This window comes from Eurosta solidaginis, chromosome 3 (genome assembly GCF_040869045.1).
Source record: "Eurosta solidaginis isolate ZX-2024a chromosome 3, ASM4086904v1, whole genome shotgun sequence".
Taxonomy (NCBI): Eukaryota; Metazoa; Arthropoda; class Insecta; order Diptera; family Tephritidae; genus Eurosta; species Eurosta solidaginis.
Genome location: NC_090321.1, coordinates 18,172,940 through 18,192,564, shown reverse-complemented (window position 1 = coordinate 18,192,564; position 19,625 = coordinate 18,172,940). Strand labels below are relative to the sequence as shown.

The following is a 19,625-nucleotide window of genomic DNA, read 5'->3' as shown; positions in this document are numbered from 1 at the left end:
TTTTTATTTACAAAGCAATTGTGTGATCAAAATCACAAAATCACAACACTTAATAATTATCAAAGGACTTTTCCAGTGTTTTTATTGTTGTTTTTAACAAAAATCAGCTAAAAAATTTTGTTATAAAAGCGGCAAGGTGAAAGCCATAGACAGCATTAATTAGTGACAAATTCAAATTACAACATTAACAGTGCACGCGCTTCGCACAAATAACGAAAAATAATTTTATTAAATCACTAGGAAAAACTATTGCAAAAAATTATTTTAAAAAAATTGTATGTATAAGGAAATTATATTCGTGCTTTTGGCGCTATTAGCCTCAAATGCGCTAGCCAAGGATTGGTGGCAGAATGGCAATTATTATCAAATCTATCCACGTTCATTTCGTGACAGTGATGGTGATGGTATTGGTGATTTAAATGGCATTACCGAAAAACTGCAATACCTGAAGGATATCGGCTTCACAGCTGCTTGGCTCTCGCCTATATTCAAGTCGCCTATGGCTGATTTTGGTTATGATATATCTGACTTTTATCAAATACATCCCGAATATGGTACCATGGAAGATTTTGAAAATATGATCAAGAAAGCCAAAGAGATTGGCATTAAAATTATACTCGATTTTGTGCCAAATCATTCGAGCGATGAAAATGAATGGTTTAAGAAATCAGTTGATGGCGATCCAGCTTATGCTGACTTTTATATTTGGCATGATGGTAAAATCAATGAGGCAACTGGTGAACGTGAGCCGCCTAGTAATTGGTTGAGCGCTTTCCGCTACTCTGCATGGGAATGGAATGAAGTACGTCAACAATATTATCTACATCAATTTGCTATTAAACAACCTGATCTCAATTACCGTAATCCAGCTGTTGTTAATGAAATGAAAAATGTTATGCGTTTTTGGTTGGGCAAAGGTATATCTGGTTTTCGTATTGACGCTGTGCCCTATTTGTTTGAGAAGGAATTAGATCGCTACAATAATTATCCAGATGAACCCGTTATCGATAATGTGCAATCTTGCCCCGATCCAGATGATGGCTGTCACTTGCAACATATCTATACGCAAGATCAACCCGAAACGTTCGATATGGCCTATCAATGGCGTGAATTATTCGATGAATTCAAGAAAGAACATGGCGCCGATACACGCATTCTACTTACCGAAGCTTATACCAGTTTTGAAAATATTATGCGTTTCTATGGCAATGGCATACAAAATGGTTCACACATTCCATTCAATTTTGATTTTCTATCAAATTGCCAAAACGACACAAAAGCGCCTGTATTGATGGAACATATTGAGAAATGGTTGAATGCCATGCCAAAGGATGCTTATGCCAATTGGGTGCTTGGTAATCATGATAATAAACGTTTAGCCTCACGTTTGGGCGTACAACGCGCTGATCTCTTCAATATTTTGTTGCAAACTTTACCTGGCAATGCGGTGACTTATAACGTAAGTTTAAGAGCGAAATGCTGTGCTTGGTGTATACTTTAATAATAAGGGAGTTCAGTAGTTTGTGCAAATGATCTGGCATCATCTAAGAGTATATATTAATTTGAGCCGTCACAATGCATACTTTGACAAATTACTCGATGTTTTCTCAAGGTAGTCGTTGGTTTTTTTGTTTTTTTTTTGTCAGATGTATTTATTAAAACGCCTTCTATATATTTTCGTGGGGTGTGTGTGTGTTTATTTTATTGATTGTATTATATTAATTAATTAATTCTCTTTCCGAAAATCGTAGACATGACAGGGTTGCTTTGGCAACAACAAAAGTATCGAGTGACGCCTCTTAACAAATATATACTCTTTGGTATCATTGCATTGCACACTTGAGTTGCATATTTTTTACAACAATACACTAACAAAATACATGGCTATGCATTGCCTACGTCGTTGTAAATACGCAACAGCAAGAACTGTAGTTTATTTTTTCAATATTGTATAGCAAATCACTTACCGCCGATCCAAAAGAAAAATTGGAAATAAACAACTGAAAATAAGAAAAGGTGCTCATCATCCGTAACTCATGTTTGCCATAGCAAGGTTTCCAACGTCAACTGAATAAAATTCTTAACTCCATTAATAATCCTTTTTTTATTTTCTTAGGGTGAAGAAATTGCCATGACTGACGTTTTTATTAGCTGGGAAGACTCTGTAGATCCTCAAGCTTGCAATGCTAATCCAGATATTTACTATGCCGTTACGCGTGATCCTGCACGCTCACCTTACCAATGGGATGCATCACCTCATGCAGGTACACAAACATGCTAAAGGCGAATCTATATAAAGCAAGACGAAGCTATACCAGGTGGTGGCAAAGCGAATTCAAACAATTCGCCGTGCAGAAGCATGTTAAGCAAGGCGAATTCATTACAGGTGGTATTATCCCATCAGCTGATTGCTTCTTCTTGATAATTTTCCATACAAAGCCTTGTACTACAACAATCAATGAAAATTTTCTTTTGACTTGACATTCTTCCGTACGGCGAATTGGTTGAATTCGCTTTGCCACTACCTAGTATAGATTCACCTTGATGTCAAGTGAAAAGAAAATTTTCTTTTATTTTGATGAACTGGCATATTGTTTTACAAGTCGTTGTATGGAAAATTATCAACAGAAGCAATCAGCTGTTGGGATAATAACACCTGGTACTGAATTCGTCATGATACAAGGTAATGGCAAAGCGAATTCAACCCAATTAGCCGTGCAGCAGAATGCAAAATCAAAATTAAATAAGCATTGATTTCGATTAACTGACAACTTGCTGTACCAAGGAGTTGCTGGAAATTATCAAGAAGAAGCAATCAGCTGATGGAATAACACCGCTTTGTATTGGATTCGCCTTGAAACAGCGGCCAAATAAGTTAATTGACATTTTCAGCGACATACTTGAAATGTTGATCAATTATATCGTCGGTACAATGCCAAAGTCACGAATGTGACATTTTTGTGTAAATGAAATATTATATATGTCAAATTTTGCAAAGCCAAAACAACAAATGTGCATTTTTTTGAAAAAAAAAATTAAAAAATCATTTTTCAATTAACATTACTTAGTGGTTTGCAAAAGTAAACCTTCCAATAGTGGTAGAAAAATGCAAAATTAAATCTCTATTAATTAAATCTCTATTTTTAACAATGTCCTACGCGTTTTTTCAACACATCAAATATGCACATTCGTTACTTTGGCATTGGACCGACGATATAGAAACATTGGTATTTTTAGCAGCGCTTTTAACTAGCCTACAAAATCCGTCAAATGCATACGTCACACTTCTCAATAAAAAAATGTAATTTATAATTTTTAATTCTTTTAAAGGTTTTACTTCTGGCGACCACACATGGCTTCCATTAGCCGATGATTTTAAAATGAACAATGCTTTAGCTCAACTACGTGCACCACAATCACATTTACAGATATTCAAAAAATTAGTACGCCTACGCAAAGAGCCCGCTTTTCAAGATGGCGAACTACAAATCAAAGCAATCGACGATGATGTCATCATTTACTCACGGTAAGCTATATAGCGCTCACACATGTAAAGTACGTAACTTATAACGTCATCATGAGCCTATTTTAATTGAGTTTATTTCTTTCTAAAACTTTACTCATTTTTGTTTACTCTCTTTTTGTATTCTCTTAGACAAAAGGCCGGTAGCGATCTCTATGTGATCGCGCTCAATTTGGGTGGTAATGAAAAAACGTTGAATCTCCGAGATAATTTCGCTTTGGAGTTCAAAGCAGAGGTGATCACTGCTTCCGTACACTCACAGTACATGGATGGGTGAGTGTGAAAATTGAATTTAATTTTATAATGCATTGGGGCAATTATTTTATAACTTATTATTATTTTTTTCCTCCCACAGTGATATAATCGATACAACAACATTCAAATTGGAACCGTATGTGGGCATTGTACTGGTGGGAATTAAATAGCTAAGTACATTCTGAAGTAACTAATGTGTAGTTCTATATGATTATATTTTTTTTTGTTTTTTATATAGCATTTATAAAATTTTATATTGTTAGTTAGAAACTTATATGTATGTGTTTATTTAAACTCAGTTAAAAAAATTTGTTTAATAGAAAAATATGTCATAATGTTTTGCTTTCATACTGCTCCTGCATACCGATAAGCCCCTCATTGATCATTAATAGAAGTTTTAGCTTCTGACTCGATATTTTGATTTTTTCACATTTGGCTTAGTACAGTTCTCCTACAACTTTTCCAGTTTAAATTCAGAACGTTACAAATCACATGCACATTCAGAAATATAAATTCAAGGCGGCCGCCTTGGCGTGGTGGTAACGTGCTCCACTACACCAAAGATTCTGGGTTCACGCCGTGGGCAAGGCAACATCAAAGTTTTAGAAAAAAGTTTTTTTCAAATTAGAAGAAAGTTTTTCTTCATGAGTTTATTTCTGCCATGAAAAGCTTCTCAGTGAAAACTTTCAGACGCCGTTCGTAGTCAGCATAATACATCTAGACCCCGTACCGCCAATTTGTAGGAAAAATTAATAGGAGAACGACGCAAATTGGAGGAGCAGCTCAGCCTTAAATCTTTTCGGAATCTATCGTGCCTTACTTTGAATTTTTTTCATTAAGTTCAGAAAATTACAACTCAAATTTAGAAAGTACAATTTAAATTCAGAAAATTACAACTGACCTTGAGAAATTTACAATTAAAGTTCAGAAAATTGCAGTTGAAATTCAGAAAATTACATTATAATTTGCATGAAAGAAAAATGTACATTTCAAAACTTACACTCACAGAATACAGGCCCTGTATATGAGTATGATAAACCCGCATACAACTTAGATCTAATTAAGCATGAACGAATTGAATAAGCGGCGTTAAGCGGAAAGCGAACTGGGTAAGCTATTTTACTTATCCGAACTCCAAAGAGAAGTTTGAGTCTTCACAGTGCCATTAAACTAACCCAAGCTAAGCTAGACGCGACCTTGCAAGAATAGTCTTAAAATTTTCCAACGGGCATACAAATAGGCTGGCAGCTCTAGGAGTGTTGGGAGGTTACTGATAGAAATGTTTGTTCCATATAGTATTTAAAAAGGACTAAGTTATGTGGGCCACACCACATGCAGGTCATACATACACCATGTATAAGGGACCCAGTGGGAAAAAGTAATGCAAAGTAATAGAACAAATAATCATTAAAAGGGCAATTTACCCATTCCAAAATGCATTTTGGCATTCAGTTTTGCATTTATATGTAAACGAAATAAGTATGCATTATTTTTATTTAATGTTCGTATTGATTTTTTGATGCATAGTGACTTATGCAGATTATTATGCATACACAATTCTTTAATTTTTACATTCATTACACAATATTCATTTTTGGATGTATGAAAACAAAAGTAGCATTGAAATAAATACCCATGAATTCATTTAACATATAATAGCCCTTTCAGTCCTGGCGCTAAAGCAGGGGGATTTTTTTCTCATTTCTGGCATACATAACATTTGGGAGATATGAAAACATATTCCGTTTAAATAGTTTAGAATTTTTATGTCCTTAGTGCTTTTTAAGGACTCGCACAATTTATGCACCTCGGTGTCAATTCATAAAAATAGAACGGTTCCACATATAATGCTATCATTAGTTAATTTTTTATTTATTTGTATTGTACAGCTTGTAGCAATTATTTGTTTTGCTGTAACATAAAAATACATCGCATTCACATCATCTAGTGCGTGTACGCGACATACAACCCTTGCGACGGCACATGCGGGCGGACTTAAGATCGGCTTCTTCTGGCCAGTGGTTTGAACCATCCAACCGTTTTTCATCGCATGTCTGGTCAGATGGGCGATATCGTTTTGAAGGTGGACTAGCAATTTCTTGGTCTGATTCCGACACAGAACTCGATTTTTCGTTTTTAAGCCGATTATTCTGCTACCAAAGCCTCAGCGAGCTCAAGACGAAAGCTGAGCAAATCGTGTATGTCTTTTTGTGGTTTTCCAGCAGTTCGGCAAGCATTTCGATATTCCATCCACGCATTACAACACACCAAGTCGACAAAATGAATAATTTCTTTTAGGGACCACTTTTTGGTTTTAAAAAACATTATATAAACCTCCGTTCATTGGTCGCAACTGCCAACACCGCCCATTTACTGGTTGTACTGTGCAACAATATTTGGGCGTGCAACCTGAATAAAATTTTTTTCTTTTTTACACCAACGCCAAACGTCATTTACTGGGCTGTATCCAAATGCGGTGGAGGCCAAAGTAATGGATTTTGAGTCCTGCCATTGCACTACATGTTCCTGTCGTTGGAAAAATTTACGTATTTTATTCGATTTCTCAATATCGTGCCAGTTGCATAAATTTCTTTTCCTAAAAGTTTATCCAGTAATGGCAGTCTGGTAAAATACCTATTGAAAAATGCTTTTGATCCTCTTGGTAGTATTTGCGTCAGGCGTAGTACGAATGCAGGGCCAATGCCAAGGTTTTCATCGGGTAAAGGTGTTGTTTTGCCTTGGTAAATCTCGAAGTCGAGAACTAGGCCTTCAGTCGTGGTTACAACCTCATTCTTTAAGCCAGCCCCTCTTGGCTTACTGGGTAAGCTTTGGCGAACTGGACAGCGACCAGTGAAGGGGATAATTTTCTCATCGGCTAATTCAGGCTGCTCCGCATCCATGTTCTCACGAGTGTCTTCTACTTCCTCGCTTTCACTATCAGTGTTCTAACAAGGTAAGTAATTCTAGTCTTTGATGTCATCATCATCACTAAATTCAGCATCCGAATCTTCTAGCAGAGCTAAAATATCATCAGCTGTAAGTACTCCTGAAGAAATTGAAAACAAGAATATTAAGTCACTTGCGTCCGCATACGCACAATTGATGCACTAATCAAACATAAGCACTAAAATGTGAATAGTTTGCGATCATCCCAATTAATTAATAATGTTTAGGATTGGTATTTTCGCAGTAAAAAAATGTCCAATGCACTTCTTTTTCACTAACAATATTTTTGAAATCGAAAATATCACTTACTCCTTCCACTCATTTTGTTGAAACCGAAAAGTGGCCAAATAAATTCGCGTAAATTAAAAAAACGGTAAACCAAATAACGGCGTATTGCGAGAAGAAACATTAGAAATAATCAGTATAGTGGATACCCATGATTTTTTTCTTCATATGTGAAAAATTTATCAAAATATCGGCTTTGAAACTTACCCGCACAATTGATGCACCACGGTCTCAAAGGGATAGATTGTGATTTTAAAATGTATGCTGTCTTATATAGGTAATTATGTATGAACAAAACTTAAATTTTGATATTCAATATATGAATATTGATAATTGAATGTATGAATATAATGAAATATTGTAATCGGTATTTAAACTTATTTGTAAAATGAATAATATATAAATATTAAACACTAATAAAAAATATCTAATTTAACATATTATATATAAATAATAATAAAAAAATAATTCATTTTACAAATAATGGATCTTCGATTTCTGCCTCTCGTCAAATTGGTAGCCTTTTTAATTGCCGCCTTTATTTCTTTTGATACTGTGTATTGTAACTTTCTTTTTGGGACCCATCTAAAAGAAAGTGTTATATATATATACATACATACATATGTGGTTAGTATTATATTACATAGCATTCATAATGGAAAAAAAACTTACCTTACAAAATGGTTTTGAAATTTTCAAGACTTTTTAATGACCTTTCCCTCTATTCCCATATAATTGAATAATGTCAGCTCTTTTGGTGTAATAAGCTTCGTTAAACTATTGTTCAACCCATTTTCTCGTAAAATATTGTGAATCGTTGATTTCTGGAAGTATCTAAATAATAAAAGATATGTTTAGTTACTCGCGTAAATATAGTATGTTTAATATTCATAGAACAATCAAATGAGGTATCTTACGTAGGTATCACCATTTTCTGCCATGTTGCTGTCAATTCCGTACAACCGTTCTATCGAATTAATAGCAAAATGAAGCGCTTTATTTTTAACTTTCCATAAAAGTGGAGACTCACATTGTCTTTTGCTTGTTCTGCAAATCAATTTTCCAGTATATTCATTACATTTACCAACTTGATCTTTAAATAGAAAATAACAATTAAAATAAAAAATTAAATAAAAAAGAAGAAATTAAATTAAATAAAAAATAGCAACTAAAGTGAAAAATTTTATAGTAAATAAATTGAATCAAAAATTTAGTATAAAATGACAGTTTAAATAAAGAGTAAAAAACTAAATAAAAATATTATTGAGTTGAATTTACCTGAAAAATGTTTGATTTCCTCTTTAAGCACAGAAACTTCTGATTTTATATCATTTATGTTATAGTTTTCGAATTGGTTCTCTTTGTCATCCAAACAACCTAAAAAAATAAAATTTAAACTAAATCATTAAAGTGTTATTACTGCTATAACTAACCTCTTGAATCATTCTTCAACGGTTTTCTCATATTTCCTCTGGAATATTGAAAACTGTAGCCCAATTTCAAACTTTTTGTGCTATCGGTATTTGATTACTACACTCCGGCATCTCATCGATTATACCTACCGGCATCTCATCGGTTATACCTACCCTAATACTTGGAAAATCAGCTGGGGTGCTAGATCTCTCTTCAGCTTGCCGCAAGTTGCAAACACTATCACGTTCTATTTTCACTAATCTACGCATATGACTCTTACTAAACATATTTAATTTTATTGATGTTTACTTACTGTATAGTTGAAATCACTTTAATAAAGTTTTTGTTTCAAGTAATTTATTATAATTTTAAGCGCACTTGAGCTGCGAACACAAATTGATAAAACATAAATTTCAATGCGCAAGAAGATGTGTATTTGCTATTGCAGATAGTAGCATATCGATAACTGCCAAGGTATCCCGTTTTATGTACATATTAAATTCTCGTTTGCTTTGTAATGCAGATTTGAATGCATTTTAAATAAATTATATTTTAGATTACTGCATATTAAGAAAAAATAATGTATAAACTTAATAATGTTTTTAAAACATTTGAATTTTGTTAAGATATAAACAGTAAATGCATATATAATTACTTAAAATGGAATTCATAATGTATGCTTTTGTTATTTATTTGAAAATTAACCTTTTGAATGCATTATATATTGTTATACTGGAATAATTCATTACCATTTTTCCCACTGGGGAGTTAACTTTAGTTAAGAGCCATTTTCACATGTAGTTAAGTTAGAACCATGGCGGAACCAGGAACAGGTAAGCGCTGCAAATCAGCTGATTTGTACATTTTAGTATGATTTCATACTTCAACTTCCGGCGCAGGACGATTTTGACATTAGTCCATCGATTTACAAACACAAACAATTTGTATAAATAGTTGTATGTATGTCACCGTGCTGCCACCTTGTCCAGTTCAGCCATGGCAAGTATTAGCTTTACTTGACATTTTCGTTTTATCCAACATAGCGTGACCAACCGCCAGATGAATCGATACAACAAAACAGCTGACTTTTGTCTTGCGTTTAACTCAATGTAATGAACTAGTCGCTAATTAGTAAATACCTGTATAGTAATTTTTCTTATTGATAATGGCTATTTGCAGTATTTTTTTTTTAACTTCATTTACAATTTATTTGCACAACTTAATAATTTATTTCCTCATACATACAAAGTGCACATTAAAAGATAATAAAATAAAATTCATCGCTAATTACGCTTTCTTAATCTTAACCAAATTCCATTCTCTGATTTCAAGGTCAAAACAGCCTCCAATTTGGGAACATACTTGCTCGGGTTGGGAGATCGTCGTTTTTGTTCTTCAGCTGGTAAGTTCATTAAGTGTGGGATACAACCATCCTTAGAGACGAGTTCATCGAGAGGTGGTAATATTTCAAATGTGCGTACCATTTTCGATACTACTGCTTTCATTTCCAATAGCGCGTATTTCTGCCCTGCAAGTGGACAACACAAAAAAATTAAGTGTTATAACAGATAAGGAATACAATTTTAGGCACTTACCAATGCAATTTCTTAAACCGGCGCTGAAAGGTACATATTCAAAAGGGTTTTGCTTTGTACGTTTATCGGAACTCCAACGTTCTGGATACATTCGGTGGGGATCAGAGAAATATTTTTCATTGTAGCCGAGAGTCATCAAGAAAATGTTAAGGCTTGCCCCCTTAGGAACTACGTAGCCATCTATTAAGGTTGAAATGATAAAAAGAAATTTTAGCACACAAATTTTAGAGGAAGGAAGAACTGAATCTGCTAATAATTCGCATCAAATAAGGTATTATCTTCAAAAATAATTACCTTCAATCGCATTGTAAGAGCGACAATTTTTAAAATAAAATAATGAAAATTTTATTTTTATTTTACTAAGTCGCGTTTTTCATCTTGCAATTCTTGAATTCAACTCTGTTGGCGTTCCCTTTTGTGTTTTCTGTTCGCGTTTACTTTTATCAAAAGTTTTTGAAGATAAAGATGTTGCATGCGCGAACTTCAGTGGAAAGCAGCGGAGCTTCACAAAATTCTAGTAGGTCACTTCCACCGCACCAAAAACTTTTAACAAATTTTTTAACATAATCTAAGCACACAAAATACACTGATTTTAGTTTTAGAGTGTAAAAATGTAAATTGTGAACACATAGCTGAATTAAAAGTGTACAAATAATTGTTAAATAATAAATACAAACAGTGGTAGTTTAGAAAATTCTGCTGAGCTAAGTGGTGAATGTGACCTACTAGAGGTTTTGTGAAGCTTGCTTCACACTATTTTTCGTCCCTGCAATGTCTCTGTATTAACATTGTCTCTGCTTTTATCAATTTTTGTTGAAGGCAAGTGTGAAACGAAAACTGGCATACAAGCAGAGAGAAGAAAAGATAGCAAGAAAAATTTAAACAATTTGACGGTACGGATCAAAGACGTAAATTTATATAGAATAACCAACGACGGACAGCAAGATAAATTGTCAAACTGGTGGTAGGTAATTCACCATATTACCTGCTTGAAGATTAGCAAACAATGCGGTGTTTTCGTTGAAATTTCACACAAAAAAGTTATTGAAAACATTTTTGTGTTTTGTTAATAGCCTTCTAGGTTTATCTTAACTTTCTGGTTAATTATTGAGCTCAAGGCCGCAAGGATAAATAAAACACCATGTATTTTGTGGTTTTATAATTTATATAATTGGTCGATATTTCGGTTTCAATCTGAAACCATCAGCAGGAACAAATCAATGTACTTGATCGACTACTTGTCGAAATTATAATACCACAAAATACATGGTGTTTTATTTATCCTTGCGGCCTTGAGATCAATAATTAACCAGAAAGTTAAGTTATTGAAAACGTTAAAAAATAGTTAAATTGTGTTTGTTATATCAAAATAATATTTTTGTAGCGTTGGAATTTACAAATTTCATGCCACATTTCCCCAATGGTGAATTACCTACCCGCGATTTGATGCTTCACTGTTTCCCACTATTCGTTCTGTTGGTGATTCTCTTTTGTTACACGTTCTCTGGTACGTATGCAGTTGTACTCTTCCCCCATTTCTCACCCCGTACACCTATGACAGACGTGAATTCAAGAATTGTATGGTGTAAAAGCAAACTAAGGGCCGTTTTTACTTTCTTCAGTTAGTTACTTATCTATAAGTTATCGAAATTGTTGTTCTTTTTATTTTTTCTAACTGAAGCTCAGCCTGTCAGTTAAGCCTCAAGGAAATATTGAAACAAAACTCAGCTAGTTTTTTGTGGTATCACATTGGCTTTTTGCTATTTGTTCTACAAAGTATTCACAATTATCAACTTAACTGATTGTTGGCTATCCGGTGTTGATTAAAACGGAAACTTCAAATGAGGCCATCTAGAATATTGCCTTCCTTCAGTTAAATTTTAACTTAACAAGGAATGATAAAAACAGCCCTTAGATTTTCTTCATCGTTTCACCCCACTTTCTTTATGCAATTATATATATATCACTTACTCATATTATAATCCTTGTCTGCACATCTAGCAATCATCGGTACGCTTGGATATATGCGCAGATTTTCCTTTATCACCATATCCAAATATTGCATTTCGGAAATTTGTTGGTATGTGGGCTTACCTTTTATATTGTCACCCAATATATTCAGTTGCTCTGCATAAACTTTTTTCTGTAAATTTTTACACAAACAACAAAATTTATGATATCATCTTTAAGCTTCGATGCTAAGTGATACAAACCTGTATTTCTGGGAATATCGAGAGCAAATAAATTGTGAAGCAAATGCCTGAATTAGTGGTATCGTGACCCTGTAAGAAATATTAGCATTGTATTCAATTATTTCTTACTGTTTTAGCAATTACTTTGAGTCGGGATAAGGAATCTTGTGTTCGATGGAAGAATTAGAGTGGCGGGGGAGGAGCGGGTACAAAAAGTTGCTTGCAATAACAAAAACCAAATATCCCAAAATATGGTTCTTTTATAATTTTTTTATTAAATATAAACCAAATTGTAGTTATTTTCAAACTACTAACCTTTCAATAGTGCGACCCGTCGCGGTACAGAGAAAAATTCTTTTAATACCAATTCAACATCGACGTGTAGATTGTGATGAATATTAAGCGCAGCAAGACCACTAAGACAGTCTCCACTCATTGACGATCTTGGGTAAGTCTTAAGGCTCCGCATAGTTGAAAACGTTCGTTCGTTTCAGGTAAAACAACCATGATTCTCAAGACTTGATGTATGTTGGGGAAAGCATCAGCGTTACAAATATCATGGGCTTGTAATGAATTATTAAACTTCATACACGTGATGCGCTCGCTCCACAGCTGAGCCTCAATCGTCCATATTGCTGGCAATGAGTCATGCAAAATAGGTACATATGTCTTGAATAATTTACAACAAGACTCTATATCAAAATGTTGTATTTTGTCAGGGAAGAAACAAGTGAAGTTAGACAAAATTTCTCTGTGTTTCAAAAACCGATCTTGTAAATGCGTTATGAAAAGATCCAAGTAAGGAATGTATACTGAAACTCGATAGTATTCTTCAATTTCACGCTGTAAGTTCGTGTGTGCAAGTCTTGGTTTTCGAATTTCAATCTGATACTTGTCACATATACACAAAGCTGCTTGAAAAATTGTTTCGACATTTTCTTCCGCACGTTCCCTACCCAATACGAAAATGTTTCTGGCAGCATCTGCTAGCTCCACTACTTCGCCTAAATCCTGATTGACACTTTGTAGAGCGCGACATAAAGTCATATATAATTCACTCATAATTGACATGTTTTCACTATTTATATAATTTCGTTTTTACTTCAAAATTGTTTTTATAGAAATGTTATTTCAAAGCTATATAAATCTACGGTGTTCACAACATTGATATATTTTAAGAGTTCAAGATCAAAAAACCGGAGATACAGTTTTGTAGCCATTAAAGTTTAGTCTAACAAAGTGCCACTTTTGAGCAGTTTTAAAGTCACCTTGACCTAAACAAAAATTCTAAAAATTCCAAGCGATTTTTAAGCGACCGTATTACCGAAATTATTAAGTTTGCAATAAAAATGAATTTTGGCTTATTTGGGGGTTTAAATGCCATATTGATTGTTACTTATTTTCCATATTCTATACATTTTTTTTTTCATGCGACTAAAATTAGCTTTTATATTTTTAAATACTGTGATGCTGCTTTAAAAATATAAATTTTTATATCATGAAGTCAACTCTCCTTGGGCGTTCGAACGTAGATTGTCATTTTCACGAATATTTGGATCCCCGAGGACAGTTCTGGACCAACAGATTTATATATATAAGAGTAAACGAAATATTGTAGGGCAACTTTCGAACAACTTGCCTATGCACATTTGTGCAAATTTAATTAAACACTGAAATTATGGCACAGCTATCACCCCCAGACCATAGCAGAAGAAAAAGAGAATGTACGACATTAGCGCAGAAGCAAGTATAGACATTCTTGCCACACATGCATGGGAAGAATCGGTCTGACACTGTTGACACTAGTGCTGCAGAAAAGTGCATCAGATAATCAATTTTCAAGTTGAACACATTGTTGAAGCGATCACACGGAATTAGCGGTCAATTTCGTAAACATTTTTACACAATGGGAAAAGTTGATGGTGTGGAAGTTCACGCTAAAATAAAGATGACGCACGTTATACCTTTTTCGCATGCGAACACAATGCTGAACAACAAAGAACTATAGAAGACACCTGCCTCGGGCATTGTTTTCAACAACATAATACGTTAGGCACGTACTTCTGATCAAAGGGGAACCCAACTAGCGTAAGAGTTATACAAATCGTAGCACTCTGCTGGACTTCAAATAAACTACAGATATACATGTACGTATATAGATAAATCACCAAGTATGAGATACAACTGTTCCAGAAGTCATGTTCGTTAAAAGTCTAGGCCTTAGGAGAAATAGGTGAACGAGGCTAACTGAGAGTATAAGAGCAGCGCAATGCAAGCAATATACAACCAGTTTTATTTTAACACGCTTTGAGTGAAGCACGCGAGTACTAAATTTGTGTGGTACTATTAACACAGTAGAGTGTAAATAAATAACATTTGGCTGTACTAAATATTTGAGTTATTTATTCCACAGTTCAGCGATTCGGACATTAGCAGAAGGTGCATAGTTATCAGAAATTTACTACCACAATGAGTGTAAAGGAAGTTTAAAAAAAGATAGACTAGTGCGAAGAAGAACTCTCGGGACCGAATCAGACGCAACAGAATATTTTAGAAAAGTATGTGTTTTTGAAGAAAACGGACTTTAGATTATTCTAAGCGCCATTACAGCCACGTATTTCTAGACCTGAGGGGTAGTTTATTGGCCAGGTTACCGATTAAGAACCATTTTTTTCATCTCTAGTCAAGTAAAAATTTAATGGAAAATAGCACTACTTGAAATAGCTCTATTTGTCATTTTCGCTTTCACTAACACAGGGTGATCAACTTCCTGTCGAATCGATAATTGTGAACATTTTGTAGTATAAACCACAAAAATCTATTGTGAAAGTTAAGGCAACCGCTTACCAAGTTGACCCTTACCAACGGCCTGCACGCGCAACTTCATTAAATGCTTCATCATCGATTTAATTGTAACAAACAACAGTCAGCAATAAGCACAGTAAACAACAGTCAGCAACGATCGCAGTAAACAACAATCAGCAATAGTTCGATTTTGGGCAATAACAAGAAATAGGGCACACATGCAAATGCAACGTGACGTATGGCCAATGATAGGTGTAATTTTAAGTTAAGACATTCATTGTAATTATTCTTAAGTTGAATCACAACCAATAAATATGAAAGCGGACACAAGTCCGCTACCTTTTTAAAAATATAAAACGTACTATAAAACGTTAATTGGCGCCCAACGAAGGGGCCGGTGTTATTGTGTTCGATAAAATAAGTATTCGGTCGAATAGTATTTGGCAAAAAGTGCCAACGCGAAAAAACGAGTTTCGTGAATATCGAGGCAAAAGCCAGCCCCAAAGAACCCAGCGTTGGATTCTTGTAGGAAGAACGCACGTCTCCAATAGTGCGATTTGGCGATACCAGAGTAGCGGCAGCAAAAAGGAGCAATATCCCACCGCCAGGAGGCGCTTACCGTAAGATTAGTTTAGGTAATATAAAATTTTTTTTTCTAAAGTGAAATTATATCGAAGTGATTGAAAAAAAATAAAGGAAAGAAATTACATATATCGAAAGTATACCAAAATATTAAAGTGAAAAAAATTATCAATTATTGATGCAAAATAAATCATATCGAAATTATATCAGAATATCTTAGCGAAAAAAATAATAAAAATAAAATATTTATTATTGAGAGAAAAGAAATTAGGACAGACATAAGAAATCTTGAAAAAAAAAACAAAATCCAAAAGAAAGAATAAGAATCATAAGGATTTACCACAAAATTTTTTTAGGAAACTAAATATTGCTTAGACTAGTTTACAATCTAATATACCAATTTATAATAATATCTGGCTTGTACAGCCATAAAATAATATAATTCAAAGCTGCGATTCACCACGTTCGTGGGGACCCTCCAGCTTATAACAGCGAATATTCTCTGCGATTCACCACCAAAGGGACCCTCCAGAGGATAATAACATGAAAAAAAAATATATATTAATAGTATTAATAATAGCAAACTGAAATAATATAAATTTTTCAAACAATGTCAAACCCTAATGGCATAATCCGACCCCCTGTGTTAAATGCAAATGCGCCTAACCCACCTTCTCAACCAACTACCACTCCTTCAGGTCAATTTAATATGGACCAATTAACAACCATAGTGACAGGACTTGTCATCAATATCCTTAAGCAGGAAGGACGAAATTTAGTACAGGCAGCCCTTAACCCAAACGCTTGCTTTTCCAACATATCTGACGTAACCATAGACGAAAACCACTTGAACAACATAACGGAACTCGACAAAATACCGGACGTTGTTCGATGCCTCCGCGAATTTTCTGGCAATCCAGGAGAGTTTAACTCTTGGAAAAAAAGCGTAGATCGTATCCTTCACATCTACGAGCCCCTAAAAGGAACGCCAAAATACTACGGCATCCTTAATGTTATAAGGAACAAAGTTGTGGGCAACGCCGATATTGCTCTCGAATCTTACAATACACCATTGGATTGGAAGGCTATTTCAAGATGCCTTACTCTCCATTACGCCGATAAGCGAGATTTAGGTACTCTCGAGTACCAAATGACCTCTCTAGTGCAGGGCAACCTCACTATTCAAGAATTCTATCAACGCGTCTATTCCCATCTCTCCCTTATCCTCAATAAGCTCGGATGCATGGAAGTCGGTGCGGAATCTATGCATTTACTTACCCGCACATACCGTGATAAAGCCCTCGACACTTTCATACGAGGACTGAAAGGTGATCTACCAAGATTGCTTGGAATGAGAGAGCCAGTAGATCTTCCCCAGGCTCTTCACTTGTGCCTAAAATTGGAGAACCAAAGCTTTCGTTCCCATTACGCAATGAATAGCAATAGCGCAAATAGGAAGCCTCATGACTTCCGACCACCTCTACCACCCAAAAAACCAGCCAATGAATTTTACCCCCAATTGGCATACATGCCAAGACCTCAGATCCAAGCCCAGAATCTTGCGTATCACTATCGCCCTCAACCTACCTTTAACAATTTCCAAAATAATCAACCAAATAGACCATTTGGTCAACAAACCCCTTTCAAGCCTCAACTTCCACGTCCAGAACCAATGGACGTCGACAAATCCCTACATTCAAGAGTGGTAAACTATATGAATAGACCACAAGCCAATAATGGTGTGAAGAGACAATCAAACTCCTCACAACAAGTACCCCTAAAACAGCAGAGGAATTTCCACGTAGAGGCAAGTGAGCAAGATTACCAGCAAGACCACCAACAAAACTACCAACAAGATCCACAATACAACACTGACCAATACTATCAACCAAACTGGACTCCTACTGCACAGGAGTACGAGACAGCATTAACAGCAGAAGAAAATGGACAATCAGTCCAGGAATACGCTGAGGGATGCTCATATCCTGAAAAGCAGGACCATATTGATATCCATTTTTTAGAATGAGAAGTTCTTCGTTACCCTACGTCGAATGTAGAACGAAGAACGGGAAAATTCTTAAAATGTTGATCGATACAGGATCGAGCAAAAACTATATCCAACCCTGTCATGTCCCAAAGAAAATACCCAACGACGAACCCTTCATCGCGAACTCTATTGCCGGACAGGTTGCAATTACCCACCATACCATCATTAATATATTCGGCAAGAATGACACACCTTTGAAATTCTTCTTACTTCCCACATTAAAATCCTTTGACGGAATAATAGGAAATGACAGTCTTAAGGACCTTTGTTCAACAATAAATATACGCGACGATACCCTGACATTAGGTAATGGCCTAAGAATAAAAATTAAACAAAAACTTTCTCCAACCGTTAATAAAATTGACATTAGAACTGACCATATGACAGCTACACAAAAACAACACATACACCATTTGACTAGACGTTATCCACATCCTTTTTCAGACCCCGATGAAAAATTAACATACACCACTACAGTAGTAGGAGAAATCAGGACCTCCTCTGATACCCCAGTCTATACAAGATACTACCCATACCCCCTTGCTATGAGAGACTTCGTAACAAAAGAAATAGGAAATCTACTTAAAGATGGAATCATCAGACCATCCCGTTCACCATATAACTCACCCGTGTGGGTGTGCCAAAAAAAATTGATGCATCAGGACAAAGAAAATATAGACTAGTAATAGATTACAGAAAACTGAACACTCAAACAATAGCTGACAGATACCCAATCCCAGAAATCAATGAGGTTATCTCACAGCTCGGAAACAACAAATATTTTTCCGTTCTCGACCTGAAAAGTGGCTTCCATCAGATTCCATTAAAAGAATCAGACATTGAAAAGACAGCATTTTCGATTAACAACGGGAAGTACGAATTCACAAGACTTCCGTTCGGACTAAAGAACGCACCCTCTATTTTCCAGCGCGCACTCGACGATATATTGAAGGAGCACATAGGAAAAATTTGTTATGTCTACATAGACGATATAATAGTGTTTGGCAAAGACGAACAAAGCCATCTTCAAAACGTCGAAAAAATTTTTCATACGCTAGAAAAAGCGAACATGAAAGTCCAGCTCGACAAGTGCGAATTTTTTCGTCAAGAGGTCGAATTTTTAGGATTTATCATATCCCCCACAGGTATAAAGACCAATCCCGCTAAAGTAAAAGCCATTCAAGAATTCCCATGTCCACGAACATTGAAAGACCTAAGATCTTTTCTTGGCCTCTCGGGCTATTATCGACGCTTCATCAGAGATTACGCTAAGCTAGCAAAACCTCTGACCTCGCTTTTAAGAGGGGAAGATGGACATGCGTCCAAAAATTCTTCCAACAAAAAGCCGGTTGTGTTCGATAACGACGCTATTGATGCCTTCAATAAAATAAAATCAGCATTAACATCGCAAGAAGTCATACTATCGTACCCTAATTTCAAAGAAGAATTCCACCTCACCACAGGCGCTTCAAACTACGCTTTAGGTGCCGTCTTTGCACAATCGGGGAAACCGATAACTTTCATATCTCGATCACTAAATAAAACTGAGGAGAATTACGCCGCAAACGAAAAAGAAATGCTGGCAATAATTTGGGCCCTCACTTCCTTACGAAACTACTTATATGGATCTGCAAAGGTTGTAATTTTCACCGATCACCAGCCACTCACTTTTGCATTGAGCAATAAAAACCACAATGGAAAAATGAAAAGATGGAAGTGTATCCTGGAAGAATACAACTATGAGATGAAGTACAAGCCCGGAAAAACAAACGTTGTTTCAGATGCACTATCAAGACCGCCACAAACTGACATTAACACCCTCACAACTACAGAACATAGCAACGAAAGCTCCTCACACCCTCTCATTCCTGCCACTGAAGCCCCCATAAATGCTTTTAAGAATCAATTGTTTCTAATGTTTGGCAACGAGGATAGCTACTCGTTCCAGTTACCATTCCCTACTTTCCACAGACATACAATTA

At 35.3% G+C, this 19,625-nt stretch overlaps 2 protein-coding genes across 3 annotated transcripts in view; one reads left to right on the top strand and one right to left on the bottom strand.

The window, feature by feature from the left end:
- Window positions 1-148: 148 nt before the first annotated feature.
- Window positions 149-4,105, top strand: Mal-A1 (Maltase A1). Of its 2 annotated transcripts, none has more exons than XR_010950515.1 (5): window positions 149-1,459; window positions 2,117-2,264; window positions 3,331-3,526; window positions 3,663-3,796; window positions 3,879-4,105. XR_010950515.1 is itself a non-coding variant. In XM_067771138.1 (5 exons), the coding sequence occupies exons 1-5, from the start codon at window positions 278-280 to the stop codon at window positions 3,946-3,948; spliced, it is 1,737 nt and encodes a 578-aa protein (XP_067627239.1). In that variant the 5' UTR covers window positions 149-277; the 3' UTR covers window positions 3,949-4,105. The 2 variants fall into 2 exon arrangements, 1 of the variants encoding a protein (XP_067627239.1); XM_067771138.1 differs by having other exon boundaries at window positions 3,656-3,796.
- Window positions 4,106-9,603: 5,498 nt separating this feature from the next.
- The window catches only part of LOC137243393 (cytochrome P450 4e2-like), a 37,016-nt gene continuing 26,994 nt past the window's right edge, over window positions 9,604-19,625 (bottom strand). The window contains exons 7-10 of the mRNA XM_067771139.1: window positions 12,231-12,299; window positions 11,989-12,160; window positions 10,018-10,197; window positions 9,604-9,950 (exon numbers count right to left, since the gene is read on the bottom strand). Coding sequence (XP_067627240.1) covers window positions 9,706-9,950; window positions 10,018-10,197; window positions 11,989-12,160; window positions 12,231-12,299 — 666 coding nt within the window. The 3' untranslated portion in view covers window positions 9,604-9,705. The remainder of the gene's footprint in view (window positions 9,951-10,017; window positions 10,198-11,988; window positions 12,161-12,230; window positions 12,300-19,625) is intronic.

Coding starts and splice junctions, on each gene's coding strand:
- Mal-A1 (XM_067771138.1), top strand. CDS start 278: ATGTATAAGGAAATTATATTCGTGCTTTTGGCGCTATTAGCCTCAAAT. Junction 1,460..2,116: donor GCAATGCGGTGACTTATAAC/GTAAGTTTAAGA, acceptor TTATTTTCTTAG/GGTGAAGAAATTGCCATGAC. Junction 2,265..3,330: donor GGATGCATCACCTCATGCAG/GTACACAAACAT, acceptor ATTCTTTTAAAG/GTTTTACTTCTGGCGACCAC.